Source organism: Patagioenas fasciata, chromosome 3, assembly GCF_037038585.1.
Source record: "Patagioenas fasciata isolate bPatFas1 chromosome 3, bPatFas1.hap1, whole genome shotgun sequence".
Classification (NCBI taxonomy): Eukaryota; Metazoa; Chordata; class Aves; order Columbiformes; family Columbidae; genus Patagioenas; species Patagioenas fasciata.
The window spans coordinates 56,616,311-56,640,472 of NC_092522.1; the positions used below are offsets into that span (position 1 = coordinate 56,616,311).

General features: G+C 39.4%; 1 protein-coding gene across 4 annotated transcripts in view; it reads left to right on the plus strand.

The window, feature by feature from the left end:
* Positions 1 to 24,162, plus strand: part of GRM1 (glutamate metabotropic receptor 1) — a 182,314-nt gene that overhangs the window by 108,181 nt on the left and 49,971 nt on the right. For all 4 annotated transcript variants that reach the window (XM_065835561.2, XM_071806386.1, XM_071806387.1 and 1 more), the window contains exon 4: positions 4,457 to 4,692. In XM_065835561.2, the coding sequence (XP_065691633.2) occupies positions 4,457 to 4,692 (236 nt within the window). The remainder of the gene's footprint in view (positions 1 to 4,456; positions 4,693 to 24,162) is intronic.

A 24,162-nucleotide genomic window follows, 5' to 3' on the forward strand; every position in this document is an offset into this window, starting at 1 on the left:
ATCAGTTGCCCTCTACAGATTTGGTCCGTCAGATCAAGCCTTATAAGGGTGCAAGGATCAAATTGCCAGTCAGTGTCCACGACTGACAAATGTTTCATTTTGTTTATCCATGAAAGCTTGCTACCTCCTACAATAATCACAGGGCAAGTAGTCTTCATAAACAACAGCATGTTTTCTTTTTGTATGTTTGCTTATTTGAAAAAAACATCTGCAATAGGAGTGCCCTGAGTGCTGCGCAGGGAAGCAGAGGTGCTGCTGCATAGATTAAGAGTTAAGTCCCAAGGAGATGAAAATAGAAAGCCTGATTGCTGGTTGTCTCATCAACCCTCGTGAAAAGCAGCTGACAGTGTTCATGTTTGGAAGAGGAGAGGAAATTGGAAATCCATTACATTTCTTCTGGTGTTTCAGTCACAGGAATTCGTGTGTTTGCAGTTCAGAAAATACAGAGAAGCTAAAATGCTCAAGCTATGATTCAGAAATGTCCATTGTCACACATTATCAGAATAGTAAACTGGTTAAGAAAAAAAAAAAAAAGCTTTGTTTCTTCAAACTCAGCCTCTGGTAACAGGAAATAGGACTTCTGAAGCTAGATGAGGATAGCTTTGGACTTTTTCCCTTTCTGCTTGGTATTTGTTTGTGACTGAATGCTGAAATTTGGATTTGGCATCATGAATGTCAACCACCAGACTGGGACTTGCACTGAGAGTAGTTTGCAGAATATCGGTGACCATTTTGGCTGTGATAAACGCCATAAAACTGTAACAAAACCAGTTGGTTCTTTCTCTCCAAAGAGCAAACAAAGTAGTTGGTGGTTTGACCCCCACACAGTTGTCTCTCCCTCCGTGTTTCTGTCTTCACACTACAAACCCCCTCACAGAGCTTCAGATCAACTGTTGCACAAGATACTCGACACGTTTCAAGGCCAGAAAGTCACAAAAAACCTACAATGCACACTCACTAGGGAAGGCAGTTTGGGTTATAGGTATTGGGCCACCTCCTGAAAACTGCAGTAAAAACACATAGAAAGATGTTTTTGCAAAGAGTGCTAAGTGTTGTGCTACTTGCTACTCAGCAGGATAAAAGATGGAAAGTTGGTAGAAAGTACTTGATTCAGACAAGAAAATAATAGCATGGGCTGCCATTTTTAATGAGATGTCGTTTTTCTGTTGAATCAGCTATTGATCTTGTGCTTCTGTCACTGACACACACACAGTCATCCGGACTTCAGTATTGTGCTGTTGCCTAGTGTTAGAAATGTCTTTTTACCGTAGTGTTCTGGAACACTATCCATTTATTCATAGGGCACTAAAGATACACGGTTAGTTCCCAGACAATCCTTTTTTACTTTTCTATATTTTTACTTTTTCACCTATATATATATATATATACACACACATACACATAGAGTAAAAGGAAATATAGGCAGACCTTGTAACAAGATCTTGGGTCTCTGATAGTCCTCCCACAGCTGCTGGTAGGGCTGTAGGGTCCCCTTAGGACACCTTTCAGCACAGCCAGCCTGCAGCCACTAGGATGGCAGGGGTCCCCTAAGAGACCAGAAGACTCCTTTTTGTTTCCTTGATTTTAATGAAAGTAGAGCAAAGCTCCCATATGAACTTCAGCACAAATGATCTTCTTTCTCTGATTCCAGTGCCTTTTCTTCACATTTTGCTGCATACAAAACTTATCAGACATTTAACAATTTGAGGAGTTGGAAGAGAGAACAAAAAACATTTGAGGCCAGAAAGTGACAAAGAAACATTAGATGACAATCTGTGTTCTGATTTAGGGGAACTTTTCCATCAGCTACCTTCAGACAACTTGAAATACACTTTCTCTTGCCTTTGCAGAATTGCTTTGCTTTGTCTTCAGACTGAATGTGGCAATTTTCCAAGCCAAACTTACAGGGGTGAGGAAATAAATCGCTCTAATGTTTGTCTGGTAGGAATCCAAGCAGTAGAGAAACTTCCTCCTTTCTAGAAACTTTGTAAAAAATGGCCTGGTTTACTTAATCTTTTGGACTCACTAATGTTTCTGCTTGAGTCTACATTTTGCAAGCCATAAACATTCTGACAAATAATGAAGCAATCATGCAATTAAGACTCAATTAATTACGCTGTAAGAGTGACCTCTTGCTTGTTTTTCCCCCACATAATAAGAAACAAAGGTTGTGCCTTTTTCTCCCCTCTGGTGCTAGTTTATGTGAATTATGTGAAATCCAGACACTTCATTCACCTGGTTTTACCTTTGTAAGGTTATCTAAACTGTGATCTTGAGGCAGCCAGAGTACATTTTAGTAGATGCCCTCAGTGCATGGGCAAGTGAGGAGTGTGGGTATGCAGAGAGGAGGAGCTGTGGCTTCTTTCCCTCTCCAAAACTCAAGATATTCTAGAGAGGCAGGGAGAAGAGAGGGACAAATCATGGCTCTTGAACTTTGTGCACTCCTATGGCAATTCAAGAGCAGCTGTCAGGCCAAGGCTGTGCCATGTGATTATCTTTTGGGCTCTATTGGTAGGAGGTCAGGATCTGAGTAACTTGCATTGCTGGCTGTGGGAAGAAGTTACCCAGCAGGTGCTGCCACCTGCAGCCTGGCAGAGTCACTTTGGGGTACTGCATCATGCCCACCCCTGTTCCACAGGGGGACCCTTCAGCCATCACTGACTCCCTTTTGTAACCTTCTCCCTGTACCTCCCCCTGCCCTCCACTTTCTACCATGTGTGTGATGCAACATGCATACTCATTTATCTTATGCTGCTTGGCTATATGAAGATATTTGTCAGTGGCTTGTAAGCTCAGAAATTTTTTTGGCAGTTCTACTGCATGGTTCTGGTAATGGGTGAAAAAAAGAAGAAATCTTGGCTCAAAGGTGCCATGTAGTGCTCTCTTAAAGTATAGCTTTTTGGGTCCCCAGGCCCAGGTGAAAGGGATCACACAGTCACTGTGCTACCAGATGTCCTGTGTCTTAAATAACTTCCTGTAATAGAGGCCTGGGTTGTGTGTCCCATATGGAAAGCATTCAGTACATGGGCATTTCCGTATTTCCATGGAGACCTGCCACTTTTTTCTAGGTGCCTACAGCACATGCAGCAGTTAATGTGAATGGCAGCTAAACCATGCAGTTGTTCACTCTGGTGGCTGGAGACAAAAGGCTTACATGTGCCCAATGCATAGTTGCTTTGCACCTATTTGACTAGGACTGCAACAGAGCTTACTACTTCAAATTTTGTCTGTTTTCGATTATGGATCCCCAGGCACATCTGTGCGAGTGTCTCATAGATACCCTCAGCTGGTATGGTCTGCACCCCATCACTCCTCTCCAGGCTGGGTGTAAATGAGTCCTAATGAGTACCTTCTTTCAGTCTGCCTGGAGTTCAGGATGCAAGACTCTTTGGGATGAAACAGAGACTTCTCTCTTAGTCATCAATCACATTTTTCCTCTTCAGCTCTTTTCCCCTGCAAGTGCTTTGTCTGTCTTTTTTTCGAAGTAGCAGTGCAGCTGATTTGACTCTGAGGGGATAGAGCTAGGTGTGAGGTGCCAGAATAATCTATTTCTCTCACGACATGCCCAGCATATTAAAATGAAGCAATGGTCAACTTATATTTGTACTTAAATTACAGTGTAATAGCATTGTTCTTAGGGGAATCTAATAAGAACTGGACAAAGACACTAAATCAATGGAGTGTTAAAAGAACTAAACTAAAACTCAGAGGCTAAACCCAGTGAACATTGTTCAAATGTGTTAAATTAGACTTTTCGTGAAACAGTGTTGTCAAGAAAGAGTTTTATCTTCAAGTTTTTGAAAGTAACTCTTACATGAATAAACAAAGAAGTAAAATAGAAAGCCATTGTTAAAAAAAAAAAAAAAAGAGAGAGAGAGAAAATCAGGTTATCACAAATCCCATGCAGTGTGAGAAAAGGATGTGGTTTTCTTTTTAGTTTGCTCAACTTTATCATGTATTCTTATTCCATTCTCTTCCAACACAATGCATTTCTCACTTGATGCTTGATTTGAATTATTCTTCTAGCTGTGAGATCCATGCGTGCTGAGATCTCTTCTGCAAAACACCCAGGAATCTGGCTTAGCTCCCTTTCCATCAATATTAGTTCTTTCAGTTTCCACCCCTTACAGAACAGCCTAAATAATGCAGAATCTCTTTTGTCATAAAGACATCACACCAGAAACTATGCCCAAAAACCCTTTCCAGAGGGAGAAGGATAAATACTCATCATTACAGATGAGTTAATGAGGACTCTGCATGAAATCAGTCAGACTGCTCATTACAAGTCTCCACCACTGTGCTTTCTTCTTTCATTTTCTGCCTGTGTTTTAGACGTACCCGTAGATTTCCCCCTTAATCACTGGATTCCAAGGGTGCCGATCTGCCTTTTAGTGGTTGCTTTTTCAAGACAAGCTTCCTGCCTTTGTGTAATAAGTGTTTTTTTGCCTTGTTTCAGTGATGGTTGGGCAGACAGAGATGAAGTCATTGAAGGTTACGAACCTGAAGCAAATGGGGGCATCACTATCAAACTGCAGTCTCCAGAGGTCTTGTCGTTTGATGACTACTATCTGAAGCTGCGTCTAGATACCAACACCCGCAACCCCTGGTTTCCTGAGTTCTGGCAGCACAGATTTCAGTGTCGCATCCCGGGGCACCCGCTGGAGAATCCCAACTTCCAGAAGAACTGCACGGGTAACCTGTCAATTATTTTCCTCTTTCAAACTGTGCGCTGACAAAAATTTGTCTTTGTGTTCTTTGTGGGCTTTTTTGTTTTGTTTTTTAGTGTATAAATCACCAGTGAAGACTGCTAACCCCAAACTGTACAGACATAAATCCCATCTCTGATGGGACTATGTCTGGCACTGGTTGCATGACCTCCTCTCAACTTAGCTCTGCTCTGTTGAAGAGCAACTTGTTCCTTTTTCGCATTTCTATGGCTATACTGAGGCTGACAAGGGTGCCCAAGTTGTAATATGGCTTGTAATAAATAAGTAACCATTACATGTTAATGAAAATAAGAATGCATTTTAACTACTTTTTTTCTCAAAGCCAGCTTTTCTGATCAGTTGAATAATCAGAAAATTCACAGGAAAACATTATGGCAGAGAACATATTTTAAGGAAAATTGATGCGTCTTTAAATTGTCCATTCATCTGTTTCACCCTTTTTTTTTATTTGCCCATTAAAACATCTGTGATATATTTCCACTATGTAACACTCATATAAAAAAAACACACTGTCCTACAGATAGAAGTAACCCTCACTTCATAGCAAGAGAAAGGTATCTGTGCATAGGCAGGTTTTCTTTTCCATAGCAGAATCGGAGAAAGTAAACTAAAATATTTCATTAAAATTAAATTTATTCGTAAACTGAGAGGTAATCACTTTTCTGTGAAATATTTGCTGAACTTTTTTTTTTTTTCTAATATTTTATTTGTAGTTTGTAAATATTTTATTTCTAGTCAAAAATGTATATTCTGATAGTAAGTAAGTTACTCCATTAGAAACAAAACTAATGAAGCGTGACTTCCCATGGATTTCTGTCCTGTTCTTTATGTCTGCCCTCCCTCTGTCCTATAGCAGTAGTCTCAGCTGGTCTTTGTGTGCTCTCTGAACTGAATTCCCACAGTGTTTCTAGTTCTTCTCTTCTCCATCAGTAACTCTTCTTAACAATATCTTCCATATTGCCTTCTGTTTCCCTCCAGTTCTCTTATTAACAGCTGAAACATATCACCAAATACTGTCACTGACTCAAAACAGGCCTGATGGGCTGCCTGGCTGGCAAACAGGCTGGCCCATCTGGGTGCTGAGGGGCTAATGGTGGGGCAGACAGGCTAAATTAATGTTGAGGTTATACTGTTTTGTTTTGGGTTTTTTTTCCTTCAAAGAGGTTAACTTCAGACTCCAACAAAATTATGGTTTATAGTATACATACTTAATTGTTTTTGAGACTGCTTCAGCTCAGAAAAAGGAGTTAATATGGGCCAAAAAGGGCAGAAATTACTAAGGGGATGTTGAACGAGGGATGCACAGTGCAAATGCACAGCCTACTTTCTTGCAAAAACAAGCTTAAAATTGCATTGTTTTGGTCGTTCCATTCACATAAATAAATTTCATGCTGATGATCTATAAAAAGGTCTCATTTCTGAGGAAATCTTAACAGCTGTTGTAAACATGGGTAGTTTGTTACCCAGCTTCTGTTTGGTTATAAAACTAAAAACTTTAGTCTGAACCAGCAGTCATTTCTCATCTTGCTGCATCAAAGGCAAATACCAGGTAGTGAGTTCAAAATAGCCAAGATAGGGTACTTCTGCACAGAATGTGTAGATGAGTTTTCAGACAGTGGTTGCTGTAGACTCTAGAATTGTACTTGAACCAAATAGCAGTTAAGTGAGTTCATAGAAGAAAACCAAGGTAAGGGCTGCTTTGTGGAAAAAAAGAAAAAAGACACCCCAAACTAGCTCAGGAGATCCTAGGGTTGAAGTCACCGGACAGGGTGCTGCAGATACCATCACATGTCTGCTCTGGTGTCCTGTGCCTCTCAAGGTGTCAGGTATCAGAGACAGGAACCATCTTGTTCTGATAATACTAGTGAAACACAAAAACATTTGTCTACATTGGTTGACTGTGACAGTTAATAATCACAATTCAGGCACTCAAATGTCTTTCCCTCCTCCAAAGAGCTGCAAGCTTTTCCATGAAGCCTCAAAATGTGTGATACTTTTTAGGATTTGCTGAAAAGCATTCAGCTCTTAACTTTGGTGGTAAACCACTGATAACCCTCAGGCATATCGCATACAACTAAGCACATCACCAAAGGGAAGCACCACAAGGTATCTGTTACCAATAACGGCATACCTACAGAATCAAGAGACCTACATGTCCCCAGCAAATCTGGGAACAATGAAATATCATATTTATTTTTCTTTAACTGCAGAGAGCTGACTGTTGACTGTCTGATAGCACCAGAGCTTTCTGCACACATACCTTTACCTGACCTTCCTGTAGGGCTGAGAATGTCACTTCAAATACCAACAGCTTCAAAGCTTGCTGGTGAACCCTTTCTCTCCAAGAAAGTCTAGTATGACAGTGCCAAGTAACTGCCTTCTTTACTTCTCACTGCTTTGGAGACAGACCTTTTCACAAACTCTCTGTAAAAAAGGAGTCTGAGTTGCCTCCTTCCTCCTTCACAAAGTATCTCCATGCATGAATTTGAAGGAGAGAACCCATGGTGCTCAATAAGTAATAAGCACTAGTATAAAGTTCTGACTTCTTTGTGGTACTACAAATTTAAGAACTGTTGCTACAACCGCACCACCCCAGGAAGATTATCAGTATTCAATACTGGTATTAAGCACCTTAAGTTGGTTGTATCTGAGAGCTTTCACTCCTACCTCACAGTATTCCCTCAATATTCCTGCAACAAGGTACATAGGGTCCTGCATTATGGAAAAATCTGAGTCCCCTGTGGTCCCGGGAGTCCATGAACATCAATAGCATGTGTTGTGACTGTTTCTGGGTCCTGGTCTGTTCTGTATTCCAGAAGCGTGCTGGTAGCTCTCACCGGGAACAAAGCACACCCTTACTTTGCATAGACAGAAATTGATTCAAAGGCAGTACACTGTTCATCTTCTGTATCTGGAGAGTTAACATCTTGGTAAACTAATGAAAAATAAAACCAAGGACAAAAATATTTGTGATATTTAGGGGACCATAGTGCATTTGTGTTTACCCAGCAATAGGTTGCCTAGGAGAAACAAAAAAAGAAAAGAAAGAGTTGTTCTCCAATTACTTTGTTAAAAAAGATACAGAATACCTGGACCTATTCACTTTGAAAAGGAGATTAGTTCTTAGTTTATTAGGAGATTAGTGATTAGTTATTAATTTGTGCTTGTTTATATTAGTTTGTATTATTTGTATTTGTAGTCATTTGTTTGTATTTCAGAATCTTCAATTACTGCCTGCCCAGTATAATTTGCCCATGTACAAGCTAATCATGTACTGAAAGATTTATTCAGAATTGCCACTGGAATGTGAAGTTCAATTTTTAGCATTCATGGATAGGCAAGGGCTTCTCCTCGAGCAATTATAGCTGCATTTTCCATTTCTCATACTCTGTTACTGTTGAGTCAGCACTAGCTTGGGTTTGCAGGCTCTCTATGAAGCAAAGGAAAGCCAGTTCCTGGAAATCTGCTTTCTTTGATGTCAGGAATTACTGCTTGAATTCCATTATTTAGTCCTTGAGAAGACTGATGTCGACTTTAAGGAAATCCCATGTTACACTAAGGTCTGAATGCACGTGTATTTTTTGGGAAAAAAGGCTATCTGGTCTAAGCACTACTGGAACGGAACAAGTCCAAGTGTGTTCTGTTCTGTGAAGTCTGTGGGGTGCTGAACAATTGGCCATATTTTCAGAATAGATTAGCCAGATATATTAGGACTCTATATTCTTGGGAAGAGAAGACAATAATCAAGAGCTTTGCAGTGATTGCTCTTTTGGATCATCCCTTCTTGCAAAAACTAAACAACTTATTTTTCCCACCTGGGTGGCAGCCAAATATGTGGGAGCTATTTTTGACTCATTCTTTGAAAATGTTGTAGCCAAATGCCTCTCATAAGGGAATGTCCCTCTCCTTTTCTCCCTCTTTCTCTCTCTCTCTCCTATAGGAGATATTCTTCCTCAACACAATAGGATTAAAGTCCAGAAATTTTCTTATATGTAGATGTATAGGGTCTGTCTGGGATGGAGTTAATTTTCCCCATAGCAACTCCCATGATGCTGTGCTTTATATTGGTAGCTAGAAATGTCTCGCTAACACGTCAGTGTTTTGGCCACTGCTGAGGAGGGCTGGCACAGCACTGAGGTTCTCTCTCCATTCCCCACCCCACATCAAAAGCCAGCAGGCTGGGAGTGGGCAAGAGGCTGGGAGCGAACATAGATGGGACAGTTGATCCAGACTGACCAAAATTTCCCTACCATGTGATGTTGTGCTTAGCAATAAAAGCTAAGAGAAAGGTGGGGTGAGGTGGGGGGCAGGGTTATAAGTTACTAAGGCATTTATCTTCCAAAGCAACCACTACAAACTGTGTTTCTACTTCCCAAGAAGTTGCTGGATGTCACCTGCTGATGAAGGTCCATGCATGGCCTTTGTTTTTCTTTATTAAACTGCCTTTATCTTGACCCATGAGTTTTTAATTTTATTTTCTCTCCCCTGTCCTGCTGAAGAGGGAGAGTGAGTGAGTGGCTTGGTGGGCACCTGCCAGCCAGCCAAAGTCAACCCACCACAGAAGAAAAGAGATATTTGTACATGACCATTCTCCTGTAGTCTCCATGATATCTAGCAGGCCAAAACCACTTCCAATACAGAGTCCTTCTTCTTAAACTGCCTGTTGCACTAAGGTGCTTTCAGTGTTTTCCATGTAGTAGCTACATTCTTTAGGAAACAAAGCATGTCCTGCAACTCTGCATGGACCCCTGACTTATCACAAGGTTCAGAACTTTACGTTGTTCTTCATGCCCTTCAGAACAGAGCAGACAGTTTTAACACTTATCAGGAAAAAAGCTGTTTCTGAATTTGAGGTACTAAGAAGTTACCTGACTCAGGATGGACCTGACATTAAGTTACCTTAGCACACAACCTCAGGCACTGCCCCAAACAACAGTCAGAGCTTGTCTCAGTTCATCACATAACTCAGTCTTTTCCGCATTTTGGAGGCTGTACAGAGATTGAATGCTGACAGCAAGATTATGTGATAGACTGTGTGTGTCAGGCAACAGACTTCAGATAGATACCCTCCCAACAGTTCTGTAGGGTGTTTTTCCCTCCCTAATCTGTTAGAAATAGACCAAATAGAAGTGTTTTTCTCCCCACAAAACTACAGTGACAAATATTTCTCTGTTGAACTTGGTAAACCCACATAAGCCAGGATCAAGTACAAGTCGCACTAATGCAGAAATAATGTAGAACTCAGTGCAGTGCTAACACTTGTATGGAGATCTAACTGCTCTTTTACAGAATGCCTTATTCAGATGATACAATGGCTGTAGTTTATGTAAACGGAGTGAGATGAGTACTCCTCTGCACTGCAAGAGACAGTTAAGAAATTGGTTGTGGAACTGATGGAAACATTAGATTATGCTCACAGTAGTTGATCTGCTGGGACAACAAAATACATTGGCAGGCAATCAGCACAGACATTTTTCAACAGAGTGAAGTGGAAAAAAGTGGGTAATTCATGATTCATTCATTGATTCAATCGATCTTTGAGGAGAACGATTCTTTGTCAGTGAATGTATTTGTGGCAGACAAGAACAAGAAATGTAGGGGGTTTTTGTTCCAAATGAGTTCACAGTCCAAGTGTCCTATAGGATGCTTACTCATACCTTGATCATGCCATAAAGATTGCTTTATCTGTTAATTCCTGTCTTGGTCCAAGAGAACTACAATCAGTCTGAGTGCAGCCAGAGTCACAGAATCATTCAGTATGGAAGACAGCTCAGGAAGACTGTAGTCCAACCCCCTGTTCAAAGCAGAGTAAGCTATGAGTTTAGACCAGGTTAATCAGGACCTTGAAAATCTCCAAGCAGGAAGGTGACAAGGCATCTCTGGGCAGCCTTTTCCACTGTTTGAATGCGAAAAAGCTTTGCCTCATATCCAGTCTGAACCTCTCGTTTCAAGTTATGCCCATCATCGTCTCGTATCCTCCCACCATGCTTCACCAAAAATAACTTGTCTTGCTGTTCTTGATAACCACCCCACAGGTATGAGAGGCTGTTGTAAGGTTCCCCTGCATCCATCTCTTCTCCAGACTGAACTAACCCAAGTTCTTCAGCCTGTCTTCAAAGGGCAATGACTGCAGCTCTGGATCATCTCAATGGCCCTCTGCTGAATGTTCTCCAAGTTATAGGTGTTTTTCTGTACTGGGGGTTCACAAACTGTGTGCAGTATTTTAAATGCACCCTGATGAGTGCAACATAAAGGGTGGTGTAGTGGGGAGGTAATTACATGCTGTAGTCACTGGCTGTGCTATAAATACAATCCAGGATGCTGCTTGCCTTTCTTCTTGCCAGGGATCTGTACAGCCACCATATTCTTGTATCAAATTTGATCCTAAGAAGACATATCTTTTCCCATGTTCTTTCTGCATCAGCATACTCATTCTGGAAGAAGACATAAGCTTTCATCACACCTAAGTAGTTCTGAATGTCCACCATAAATCTTCATAGTATGTCAAATCATGGGCAGAACACAATAATGATAGCACAAAAGAGCTTGTGGGGAAGACTAAATATTCCAGAAAAGGCATTTATGCTTTGGTATGAATAACACAGAGTCATACTTCTTGAGACAAAAATTGCAGGTAATATAGATTGGTTTGTCGCTGTAAAGACCTTGAGTCATTCACTTTGCTTGATATAGCCATAATCTGAAAGAGATATGGAGCACGGTGCAGGGGTGTTCTAGATATCAAAGACCCACACAGCAACATGCACAAAGAGCCATGCAGTATTACATGTTCAAGTACAGGAGTAGTATAGTCGTGTCTGTGGGACATCATACTCAAGCTACTAAATCAAATCATTTCAACAAGTGCTTCTGGAGCCAGCTTGACTTGTCTGTTTTGGTAAGATTTCTCAAAAAAGCATCCGTGTTTGCCACCTTTTTTACCAACTTGTTAAAAAGTAACTGGTTTTATCTCATCCAGACAGAATCCTTATGCTTTTAGTGAGGTTGCAGAAGACTGATAGCTGACATTTTCCTATCCTCAGACAGTTTTGCACGTCTAATATGTCTTTCAGACTACATCCAGTACACCAGTAATGTAGTTCAGAGCTTCTGTTAATAAAGGATTTTTTTCTCAAGACCCATCCTAATTTTGACGAACTTATGTGAGGTAACATGGGGCCCTCATTTCCTCATCTCAGTGGACAAAGCTCTCCAGGATGTGTATTTATTTTTTCCTACGTTTTGCTGAAAGGATGAATGCATTTCCAGTGAGAATTGATCTAAGTGGTTTTCAGAGTGTCTCATATTATGTTGTGAGTTGGACAAATTAGATCCAGCAGACATTATTAGGGCTCATTTAGCTGTGTCAGAAATGCTCACAGGTGCTTCTCTGAGAACCTTCCTTTAATCTCAATGTCTGCAAGCTCCCCCATGGAGCACATGTTCAATGAGACTTTGCATCAGCAGAAGAACCTACAGTAGGATCCACTTTCACTACCATACGTCAGAAAAGCTATTTCTAAGAGAACAGCCTGAGTGCACACTCTGCCAGGTCAGTCACAGCTTGTAGATAACCTGTGCAGTATATAGGAGACACATTCGTAAGCTTTTGAAGAAGGAATCAACCTATTAATGTGCCATGACTTCTCCAAGATATATTGTACCTTATGTATCCTGTGACTTGCCCTCCCTGACACCTGCTTTGTATTCCCATTATATACTTAGGTCCCTGCAGCAGAGAAGGAGCTGAATCCTATGTCACTGCCTTTTTGTCCTCAGAATGAGGCAGGAGATTGTAGGATTCATCCCACAATAGTGATAAAAATTGATCCCAGTTTCATGGGCACCTAGAATGAAGACTATTAGGAACAACTTGTCTGAAAGAACTTTAGTTGCTACACTTTTTATTCAAGGCTTTTTATTCAGCAGACAGGACAGGAAATCTGTCTCATTTTATTTTTCAGACAAGGCTACAGACAGCTTTTAAGGCTTAAAGAAGAGGAAGATTAATAATGTACTTATCTGTGACAAATCATATGAATTATTTGGAGAAGGTATTATCTATGGCCAGATTTTTGTTCATTTGCTTCTAGCTTCTTATTTCTGTTTTTGGAAGAAAGCAGCTACATTTATCTAATATTTTTAATTTCCAAAAATACTTATAAACCAGGCTGTCAATCAAAATACAATAACAATAAATATTTTCCTTTTTTTTTGGTATCCATGAAAAAATGAGATCATAATCAAATAAAGTGAAGAAGCAGTATATATATACCTTTGTAAAGAGCATAGAAGACAGTTTGCAGAACATATACATATTACAGCAGGATATGACAACAGTTTTCTGAATCTAGTATTTACATCTACATTTTCTGTAGTGGGTTTTAATAGTCAAAATTTCCACTTCTGGGATTAAAACTATCCTGGGGTAGTCTTGTGATATTCAGCCTTCTCCGTTACCGATGGTGCTGCAAAGGAACAGGACATGAAAGACTTGCTCTCTTATGCCTTGTCAGGGCTCCTGTCTGTTGTGCCTGGAGAGGGACAGGGCAACTCTTGACTATTCAGACTGTCACAGTGCTCCAAACTTCTATCAGGAGCATGGAGAGGACAGAAGCACACAATTAAAATTAATTAACTTGTTCCTAGAAATCAATTGTTTGTGCAATTAGCCTAGATATAAGCATTTAACCAAATCATTAAGTAAACCAGATGAAACAGCAAATGTAACTGATTTGAAAACAAGGCCAACTGCTTTATGTCAGCACTCCTGGTCTTTTAGTAGATATCTCCCCTTTCCTCATTTATCTGTAGGTGGAAAGTTTTTAAAGTCACCTGGCAATTTTACAGGTTGTCATTACTGGTGGCATTACCCCATAAATACAAGTGCAAAGAAGATACAGTAGATGCTAACATGTGTAGGTGCAAACCCACACACTCACACATCTAGCTGCAGCCCAGAGATACACTTTGTGCACAAGGATATTTTCTGAAATACAGCCAATAGATTTATTAAAATAAATGTGTTCTTCTTAATAGATCTTGGACAGTGGTGTAAAGAACAATAAATTATGAGCCTGAATAATAAAACTCAAACCATACAAACCACAATATTTCCCACTCAGAATAAGTTGTATTGGTATCCACATAGGGAGAATAATCTGATGAAAGGTGGTGTGCTCCAAAGAGTAGTGCTGCCAGAATAAACTTCTGTCTTCCCACTCATACTGGGAGATGTGGGGGAGCTCAGAAGTCTGCTAGTGTGGAGGGAACTTGGGGAAAAATAATAAAAGCAGCTATTGCAGCTTGGCTGGACTGCCGGCTGAGCCAGAGAGGGCCACTGCAGCACAGCAAGGTGTGAGACAAGATGATTTACAAAGGTTTCCTTCAGCTCAGATATTTGAGATTCATATAATAGAAAGCAGCTTTGGAGGAACCTGAAAGATCAAAACTTTAATTTAGCTCTGGATTCAGACTCAGCTTTATAAGGATGGAAAATCATGGCTGTTCTTTTCACAGCAATAGCATTCTACACATCATGCTATGCAGCGTACCATCTACTGTCTGCAAAGGCCAGTTTACTCTGCCTGCTTTTCTAGGTTTACTTTGTCTAAAAATTTGCATCACAAAGGCCTGTTTTTTGTGAGATCTCAAGTACTCCAGTAATCTGGGTTTGGCTGGGCTGGATAGACCCTTTTTTGTGTGCACTGTCATGTTTGGCTACACCCAGGAAAAAAAAGGAGGTATGCTAAAATGAATGCTTTTAAAATTCTTTCAGATCTGAAGGAATCCTCCTTCTGTTTTTCTTTTGAATTTAATGTGTGAATAAAGATTAGGGCCACTTATTTTATCTTCTGATTTGCTTAGCTCTAGTTCACTGCTAATCAGCAATGCATTGTCCTCATGCAGTTGTCATTCAGAAGCTTCTAATCTTAGCTCAGCTTTAAAATGAATCTTTTCTGTGATACTGTACTTGAACACAGCTCTGAGCATATGTCCAGCTAAGGGCAAAATAAAGCGGATCTTTGTGATCCGTGTATTTGCAATGAATGTATTCCATAATACAAGGGTTACAAAGGAATATGTGGATCATCCTAACGATCATTTGAAAACTTCACCTAATTAAAAACAAAAATATTGAGTGTCCTCTATTAAATTATAACATGGTCCAGCTAGGCACCAGTTAGGGTGGAAGAGGCCACTTTGCTCTTCAGCTGCAGAGCAGCTGCCTTTGATCCTGGGAAGCCAGGGGAATCTGTGAGAGCAACTGTGTGATTACAGGGCTGCTGGGGAGTCTGGGCATGCAGCAATTACCCACGTTACGTGTGTGAAATCCACTCCATCGGTATGTCATCATGTGGTTCCAGGAAGATAGCCCTTCAGAGAGAAAGTTTCTTGTGTGAGGTATGGTTCTTATATGATCTATTTTGAAACAAACAAACAAGAAAATGCAAAAGCAAGAGCAAACTTGGCAAAGGAAAAATTTGGAGGGAGCTGTATCTCTGCAGAAGTGAGACACATTGGTGTTCATATTGATTTATAGTCAGTCAGCTAATGCTGGTGTTCTTAATACCACCTTAACATTAAGAAAAGAAGCAAGGAAGAAGTGGTTTGCTCTTTTAGAATAATAATAAAAGAAAAAGAAAACCCATAGTACTGGCTGATGGGTGGTACAGTGTCATGCAAGAATTCTGAAACTCATCTTAAAGTGTGATAAATATTAGATATGTTTCCTGACTATTCTTCAGACTCATACAGAACCACTGGAATTTAAAACAGGAAAAGACCAGTTAGGCCAGCTAGTCTGCCTGCCAGCCATGGGTTGGTATCCTACCATGAGGGGATGATGTTAACATGAGATACTGATTCAGACTTTTGAAGTCTTCAGGATCTCATGACCACACACTGACAACCATGAGCTAGTACTTAGATGTTTAAAGGTCGAGATTAGTGGGCAGAGGAGAGTTTATGTGATTTGTTCCGTTTGCTGTCTCCATGCCAGATAGGAGCACACGTCTCCAGAAAGGATAGGTTAATGAATATGTGTATTTTATTATTTGCATCGTAATTTTCCACTCTGATCTAAAGACCCTGATTAATAGTTTCGAGTGTTGTGCTCGTGCCAACTATTTAACATAAACTGAGACTAGATTTCTGTTAACTTCCTTACCCCATTCAGTGGTAATACATTCCATGGTTAATATGAAGTTTGCTTATTTTCAACTCTGAACCAACGTTTTCTGATGAAAATGCACAAAATTAGGCTCCTGAAGTGCATATTCTGAGACCTAGATAAATTGACCTGATTTTTAAGGGTACTGATATCCCATAATTCCAATGGAAGTCAATAGCAGCCAGAGGAGTTCAGGTACTAATCAAGTCAATTAATTAGGTGCCAGAATATGTATTCAGGTTCCTAATTTAAGTATCTAAGGTGCTTAACGTTCTGAAAACTGCAGCACAATTACAGAGATGTGTCTCTCTCTTTCAGACAGTCTCAGGCTTCATATGAAAAACATGACACTTGAAATGCAATGAGTCTTATTTCCTGTGCTTTTCATTTTTCCATAATTGCGTGTTACAATAGGATATCTGTAAAAGTATCTAAGTTTTTTTTTTTCTTTAATTAAGAGTGAAAAGCATGATTCAAGCTAGTAAAATAACATAAAAATCTGCAAATATTTCTTTTAACTTTTAAATAAATTTGATTTTAAGTGTGTTAACTCCTGTCTCAGATAAGAGTAGCAGCAACTCATTATCTTTTAGACTTGTTCCAAATAACAGATCTGTTAAGAAGAGTAGTTCTAAATATGTCTTTAATGGAGTGTGCAAATAAGTCAGCAAGGTTACATAGTTACCTGAGGGAGAGGGAAAGACTGAAAGCTGAGTTTTCTTTATTTTTAATAGTTTCTCCACAGGAGTTCAGGTCATGTAGAAAATGGGCTCTGTGGAACCTGGTCCTTAGAGAGACAGGGTCAGCATCCAGGATGACACTGGAGGAAGGTTGTAAAGAAAGTAAGAGAAACAGGCACATCCTAGGTCTCTGTGATAATAACCAATCACTTTGAAATGATGCCTGAGGCACTGGGAGCATGGACACATGTGAGAACCTGCAGAGGCTGAGAGGCTGAGAGAAGGTTTGTTCTTGGACTGGGAGCAGCAGAAGAAGAAGGGCATGCTGTAAAAGTAACAAACTGAATTCCCTGTTGTCATATTCCCAAGAATGGGGACAGAGAAAAGAAGAAAAAATAGCTTAAAAAAAAGTCAATTTGGCCTGAGGTATCACGATGCCAGATCAGGCAGGGCAAAAGCCTTTCTTTCCATTTGCTCTGTTTGTGAATCTTCCACTAAAATAACTGTGGTATTTCCTATGTCCTTTAAAGGTGAAGGCTGAGCTTGACTGTTCAAATGGCTTTGCAAGCATTACATTTTAGTCAGCTAATGAAATAATAAGATGGATTTCAAATGCTATATCAGGGTTTGAAATCAGTGTCTTTGCTGATTACATATACAAACCATTTAATCAAGGAACAAACAAACAAAAAAAATCAGCTGGCATATTTTATTCCTGTTTATAAAATGAAATATTCATTTCTAATTAAAATAGGAGCTGAGAAATAATGTCTTGCTGCAGAAGTTAAATAATAATTTTGAATAAATAATAGAACGTGTTGTGGTCATTTTGCAGGCAGTTTGTACACAGCCCAGCTTTTAAGAAAAACAAATTAATCATAATAATTATTTGTCATGCTCTCATAATATTACTCTAAGAAATGCACTGGAATCACTTCAGATTATCTTCTATGTTTCCTGTTTCTAGAACGAACATGTCATTTCATGTTATGTCCTAACTATCTGAATTACAATAGATCTTTTTTTAAACCTAAACCGCTTCTGATTCTATGGATTCCCCATGTTCAGAATCACAAGCAAAGTTTTATTAACTTCTAGTTTTCCGTCTTGAATGTTACGTTTGGGTATTTGACCGTAAGTACAAAAAACCTGCTGTCATTTCATGCAAGATTCCTGGTCAGTTCCACGAGCCTTCCAATAAGTTATCACAATATTTTATTTGCAGATTAATTTCCATAAACTGGAAGGACTATACATTGATTTTTTAGTGATCATCAAGTAGGTTAAATATCTTCACAGCTTACTCACTCCATGATGGAGTTAATTCCATACATTCTAATTAGAATGTGCATCATAATGAATATTCGTAGTTGTGTGTGCATTATGGCAGCTGTAAGCATAGTCCCAGTTCAGTGCATGAATGCAGCCATGAAAAGGATGACATATAAATAGAAAAGCACGTTTCTTTTCAAACCATTTGAACGGCATTTGCCTGGGAGTCCAAGATACAGAAATTGATTTATCTCAAATAGGGACAGTTATTTCACTCTGTTGTTTTCCAGACTATTAATTCCAAACAACAGGAATTAGGATAATAGCCAAAATGAGGTAATCAATAACCTTAAAACCTTATTTTCCTGTCAATTTTTGGTTATGTTGCTTTACTGTTGGACATTCCATGGATTGTATTTCTCAGGTTGATCACATTGCAAAAACACAGAGAAATATCATGGGTGTGGATCTTTCTTTTTTCTTTTGAAGGGGTTTTTGTTTGTTTCGGTTTTTCTTTGTGGTTTTGTTTTTGTTTGCTTAGTTGTGGGATTTTTTTTGTTCATTTTTGTTGGGTGGTGGTGGTGGTGGTGTTTTGTTTTGTTTGTGGTTTATTAATTTATTTAACCCTGTACTGAACTATGCCTTGTGTATCCTTCGGTTTCGATTTCATTAAGAAAAAGTCTTCACTGTAGAGCTATTTTATCATGATCATTCCACAAAAGGTGAGGAACAAAGAGAAACAATACTAAAATTTCCTGCCCAGGTTTTATCAGCTTATAGCATTGGATATGCACAGCAGAGGTTTCAAATATCAGCTTGCAGGCTTGTTTAGAGGAGAAAGAATCTCAGCAAATCATCCTCATAGAGCCATAAACCACAGTTTTCTTCTAAAGTAAAATTCCTTATAAATAATTTTAGTCCAGTGGGAAGAAACACAGAGATTCCAAGCCATACTGTCATCCCCTCCAGAAGCTTCATGAGGCTGGTGAGCTTCTGTCAAGCTGCCTGCTACAAGGAGATCTCTCCAGAGCTGTATTTAACTGTGTGCACATATACATTTACTTGCAGAGAATGTTCCCTGCTTGGTACCCAGTTTCCTGCTCTTTTTCCTGTTGTTATCATTACTTTCTGTGGAGATGTATACTTGCAACTTTTCAACCCTGTGATCAGTTTCTTTCAGCTCTCACTGATAGGACATGGGGACAATATGTGTAGATTGCACTTGTGATGGTCAGAGCTACACCTGGCCAGGGGCAGCCTAGAGAGGGAGGAGACAGGAGTCTCCTGGGGTGGCTGGCATGCAGGCAGCTCTGCTGTTAGCGTGGCCTTTAGGTGATACATTATATTTCTCTTTAAGTCCTTTCATTTACTGCTAGCCAACACAAGAAACAGAGCAGACAATGGCAGATTTATGAAGAAGGGGGAAAGGAACTTTTTATCCACCACAGGCCTGTTTTACACTCACCTACCTCCAACTCCAGTGACGCAGTGCTGACAAAGCCAGGCTGCAAGCTGCTGCGAAGGCCTCCAGCTTTCCTCTAGCCTCTCCCAAAGGCAGAGGGGGGCTGCAGCATCACACATCAGCTGGGAGTGTTTGTGAATACATAATGTCTCACCCAGACGTGCTCTCTCTGCTCGCCCTAGCACTGTCAGGTACAGGCAAAAGGGTCTTCTCGTTTGCTTAAAGCTGCTGCCAGCCTTTGGGAAACGACAGTCTCCTCATCCCCTGCTTAGCTCCTTTGGGTCACTAGAAAGGAGACGTAAGATGCAAGCTTGCTCTGCTCTCTGTCACAGGCACATTTGAGCACAGTTTTGTCATCTGCCACAGTGTGAGCATGGGTTATGTGTATTGTCACCTGATGTTTACATCTCAGATGTGCTTTTCCTGGAGTCATATGGTTGTGTGAGAATCTGAACATCCATGGGGAGAGGAAGAAAGGGCAGGGAGGGGAAGTGAGTTTTCAGGTTCTCGTGTCTGCTAAGCAAAGTTTATAGACTGGGAAAGACAGAAGCAGTTAGAAAGAGATCCATTTCTTTTTGTTTCGCTCCCAAGTTACATGGTGTATGGGCTGGACCTGTGAGTTCTGTCTTGGCATAGGGCTGGCAGCCCTGCTCCATCCCCTTTCTTCTGTTCAGTGCCCCGGGACTCTGAGACTCTCCCTGCATTGAATTGATGAGTGAGTCAGCAGCTTGTGCAGCCATTGCTCCTCAAAATATTTCAGCTTCACTGTGGCACTGTTGTATTTGTGTATGCCAGCCTCATTCTGGAGTCTCTGACACTAAGCTCTTAAAGCCCTGATGTGCTTACATAACATGATATGGAGAACAAAGAAAGTAAATGTAATTAAAATCTTTCCCCCACTGCTTCTGACACACTAGGAGAAACGAAAGTGTTCTTTTCAGACACTGAAGAATAATGTGCCATCCTCATGAAAACAGACAAGGAAATGGAAGACACTGGTGGTGTATATTACATCTAGAAAAGGGACTAATCTTCTAAAGTTTATGTGTTAGACATGTAAGATGAGGAAGAAGCTGTGCCTTGATGGTTGAATTCATGTTTTACTTTCCTTTAGCCATTGAGCTGACATCTATGACAGATATGCTGGTAAAAATAACTAAAAAAACCCAAACAAACAAAACAACAAACAAACCCCCAACACCCTTTTAAAATCAATATAAACTGTATTCTAGAAGAAGGTTCATGAATGATTTGAACACCTTTGCTAGTGAAAATAAAGAACCCATTGCATACAAATATTGCTGCAATCAACACCCTGTTAATGCCTTACATAGCGAATTTTAGTCTAAACTTTTGAGGAGTTTTTGCTGAATGCCCAGCTTCTGAATGGCTTTCACTTCTCTCTGTAGTTTTATACAAGAATCGAAGTACACCACTTGCAACTAAAAAGTAGCATTCACCAGATGTAACAAAACAGTAGTATCTGAGAGATGCATAGATTTCCCTGTACTCAGAGAGAAAATAGCAGGTTATCTCAACTGCTAACTGTACTTGTATCCTAGCTTTTCAGGGAAAAATACATCAAATATAATTGCATGAACTGAATCTCTTTGCTTGGGGAAATAAAAAACATTTGAAGAACGGAAGTGAAAATGTCTGATTTAATGACAGCCTGAAAATGAAGTCTGCAACCCTGTGAACTCCATTTATTGCTTCATAAGTACTGTAAGATGTCAAATGTTTATCAACGTGTTTTGAAATCTGGTGCACAACCTGTATATTGTAAGAAGTTCCCTTCTTTTAGCTGCTCCAGTGAAAGCTCTGCTTTCTCTCTTCTTGCCAAAGGGGAGAACAACTTGCAATTCTATAGAATGTGCTGCATTATTTTCTACAGACTGGTGACATGATGCTCAGGAGGCAGTTAGGGAAAGATCCCTTTTCTTAAATAACTCGTCCTTCCTCACCCTTATCTGACAAGTAGTGAAGCTTCATCCAGTCAAACAAATAGTTCACATACAGTGGGAATTGAGTTACCTGTTTTATCTTGTATCTTTTTGATAGTCCTTCTACCATTCTCCCTATATTTCCTATCTCTCGTCTCTTTCAGTGTATTTACTTGCCCCTTGAACTTACCTTCCTGCTGCAAAGATGCAGACATTAAAGTAGGAAGTGGAGGGGTAACCATTACACATATGGTCCTTTTTTTGTTTGAAAACAGGTTGCCTGTGAGCAAAAGCCACACAAGAAACAATCATTTACCACAATGGGATTACTTATTGTAGGTTAAATGAAGCATTTATTGTGATCTGTGACAAATTTTTCAGCCTATCATTCTGTCTACTGAAAATCATAAATCATTTTTAATTGATATTGAAAAAAATATTTTTTTTCTGATGCTCTTTTAGCTTGGTAAAACATACAGAAAAAAATCATTTTTCCATAAATTGTTTGTGGTCATGTTAGCTTACACATAGCAACAGGAAGGTCATTGAAACAGCCCACGACAAGTGATGTCTGCAGGTCTGTTCCACAATTGCTTGTTCTGGTTATCAGGTAACATTTACTGGCCTTCTGGTCACAGCCAGTCAGTTACATCCGGAATTGCCTGGAAAACAGGCAGCTGAAAGGACAGCTTCAGAAATTCTTGTAGCTGTCTATTTGATTCTGAGTAGAAAGAGATGGGCGTTTGGATGTTTTCAAATAGAATAAATGACTTTTACTCATCTGACTTGTGGCCTGTGACTTGCATTTGTACATAATGAGCACAGTGCTGTGCAAAAGAGGACAAAAGTCCTCTTTATACCACCAAGAGCTAGAGACTTCATTCAGCCATACAATATTAATGAACAGAATGAACTTCTTATTAAGAAGGTGATATGAAGAGAAAAAGCCAGTTCGTGCACAGATTTTGAACATATCATCATTCTACTAATTACATTTAGAGACATTATAATCTGTTATTCATTTTGCAGTGCCTGAAAGTGAAATTTGTTAAACAATTTTGTTGTTATCTGTATTGTCAGATAAGGTAAGAGATGCTATAAATAGAAAGTAAATGGGAGTGAACTGGCAATATTTGTAAAATATCTGAACCAATAACCACAAATGAGTTTAGTCAAATGAAACCCTTTGCAAAAAATATTTTACAGAATATTAGTTTTGTGTGGTTTTTCAGAGGATTAGCTATTACTTAATAAATTTAAAAAAAAAAAACAAAACAAACAAGGAATTGGTGACAGAAATGTAGAATTGATTGCATTTTTTTCCCCTGTGTGTTCAAAGATAAAACCAAAATTAAGGATTCAAGTAAAAACACTCTAATTTTTTGAAGAAGCCAAATATCCTAAATTTCCGCTGAAATCACAGTAGGCTAATTCTGTTCACCTTTCATGCATCATTTGGTTGTCAAAGTAATCTTTAGCAAATAAGCTTTAGGGACCCAGATTTGAAATGACTTATCATTTTACCATATTGGCCTTCTGCCCTGTTCCTTGCATGATCCTATGACACAAATTTGTTGTGGTCAAAGTTTGTCAGGTCTTCTCTAAAATGAGACACAGCAAGATATGTGACTTCTGTTGTGTTCCAGGGACGTGCTGCGTCACTGGCACAGCTCTACACAAACTCCAAAGACCATCTGGTCCAGCTGCCAGAGCACTTTAGGGCTGACCAAAAGTTAGAGCATGTTGTAAAGGGCATTGTCCAGATGCTTCTATCAGGGCCACTGGAAAATATGATAGTTCTCCTAAGAGTTGCTAACTAGACTAAGACAACAAAAATCTCTTTTTATGTGACCTTGAATATTCAGCAGATGACAGTAACAAACCATAAAACTATCTGCCTATTGCAGATGAAGTATTATCATTTATAACAATTTTATTCAACAGATTTTGGCTTTTTATTCTAATCAAGAGTAATCCATGAACAGACTGTGTTCTTTATAAAATGTGTGTGTTTGTTCAAAATTTACCAACTGGCTAGGTATTGATCAGATTCCCCAACCAAAATGTTTTCACATTTCTTTCCACCCCAAATTCCTTCCTGCCTTAGCCTTCCTGAGGACTGCAAATGAGTAATCCTTCGTGCTTAATTTCTTCCTGAATATTAAAATAGACTTTTTCTCCCTTTATACATGAAAATTAATTAATTTCTAGTCAAAATTCTGATAGTATGTTTTTTTCTTAATTTAGTTTTGTTGAATGCGATTTGCACAAGTACTTGCTCTGCTCTTGAGGGGGTAGCCCCACACTGACTTCACAGGAAAGGCACTAGACTAAATTCATGGTTGCTTTACATTCAGGTCTTCTAAGTACCTCGCTGAAGCTAGTGTTAGTTAGATTTGAGGGACATTATAGTAAAATGAAAGACTCACAGTGAGCACCATGCTGTTTTGCTCTGTCCTGTCTTCCTTCCCCCTCTACTGAGGAATTACATCTAGCAGTGTTGCGAGCATTTTTCAATTGTGTGCAGAGTGTGGTGTTTGAGGCTTTTGTTTGTTTGTTTTAGTAGTATATGTGTGTATATACCCTCCTCCTTTTTCAGCTTTAAGATTGACTTACAGAAACAAAGACTAAAACCAAAATTGTAATAAGAAAAAATGACCCAAACTATTGAGGAACTGTTAAAATGAAATTATGAAAGGAAGAATTGTGTTGCATCCAATACAAAAATAAGTAAGCATGAAATTCAGGACACCTAAATTCTTCAAGGTCATTAACAAAAGCAAGAGCCTAATTTAAGGAACTTCAATTAATCCACTGCTTACATGGCTTACATTTTTTCTTTGCTTATTGAAACCTAAGGTCCCTAAAATTAGAAAACAATCAAACAAACAAAAAAAACCCAACA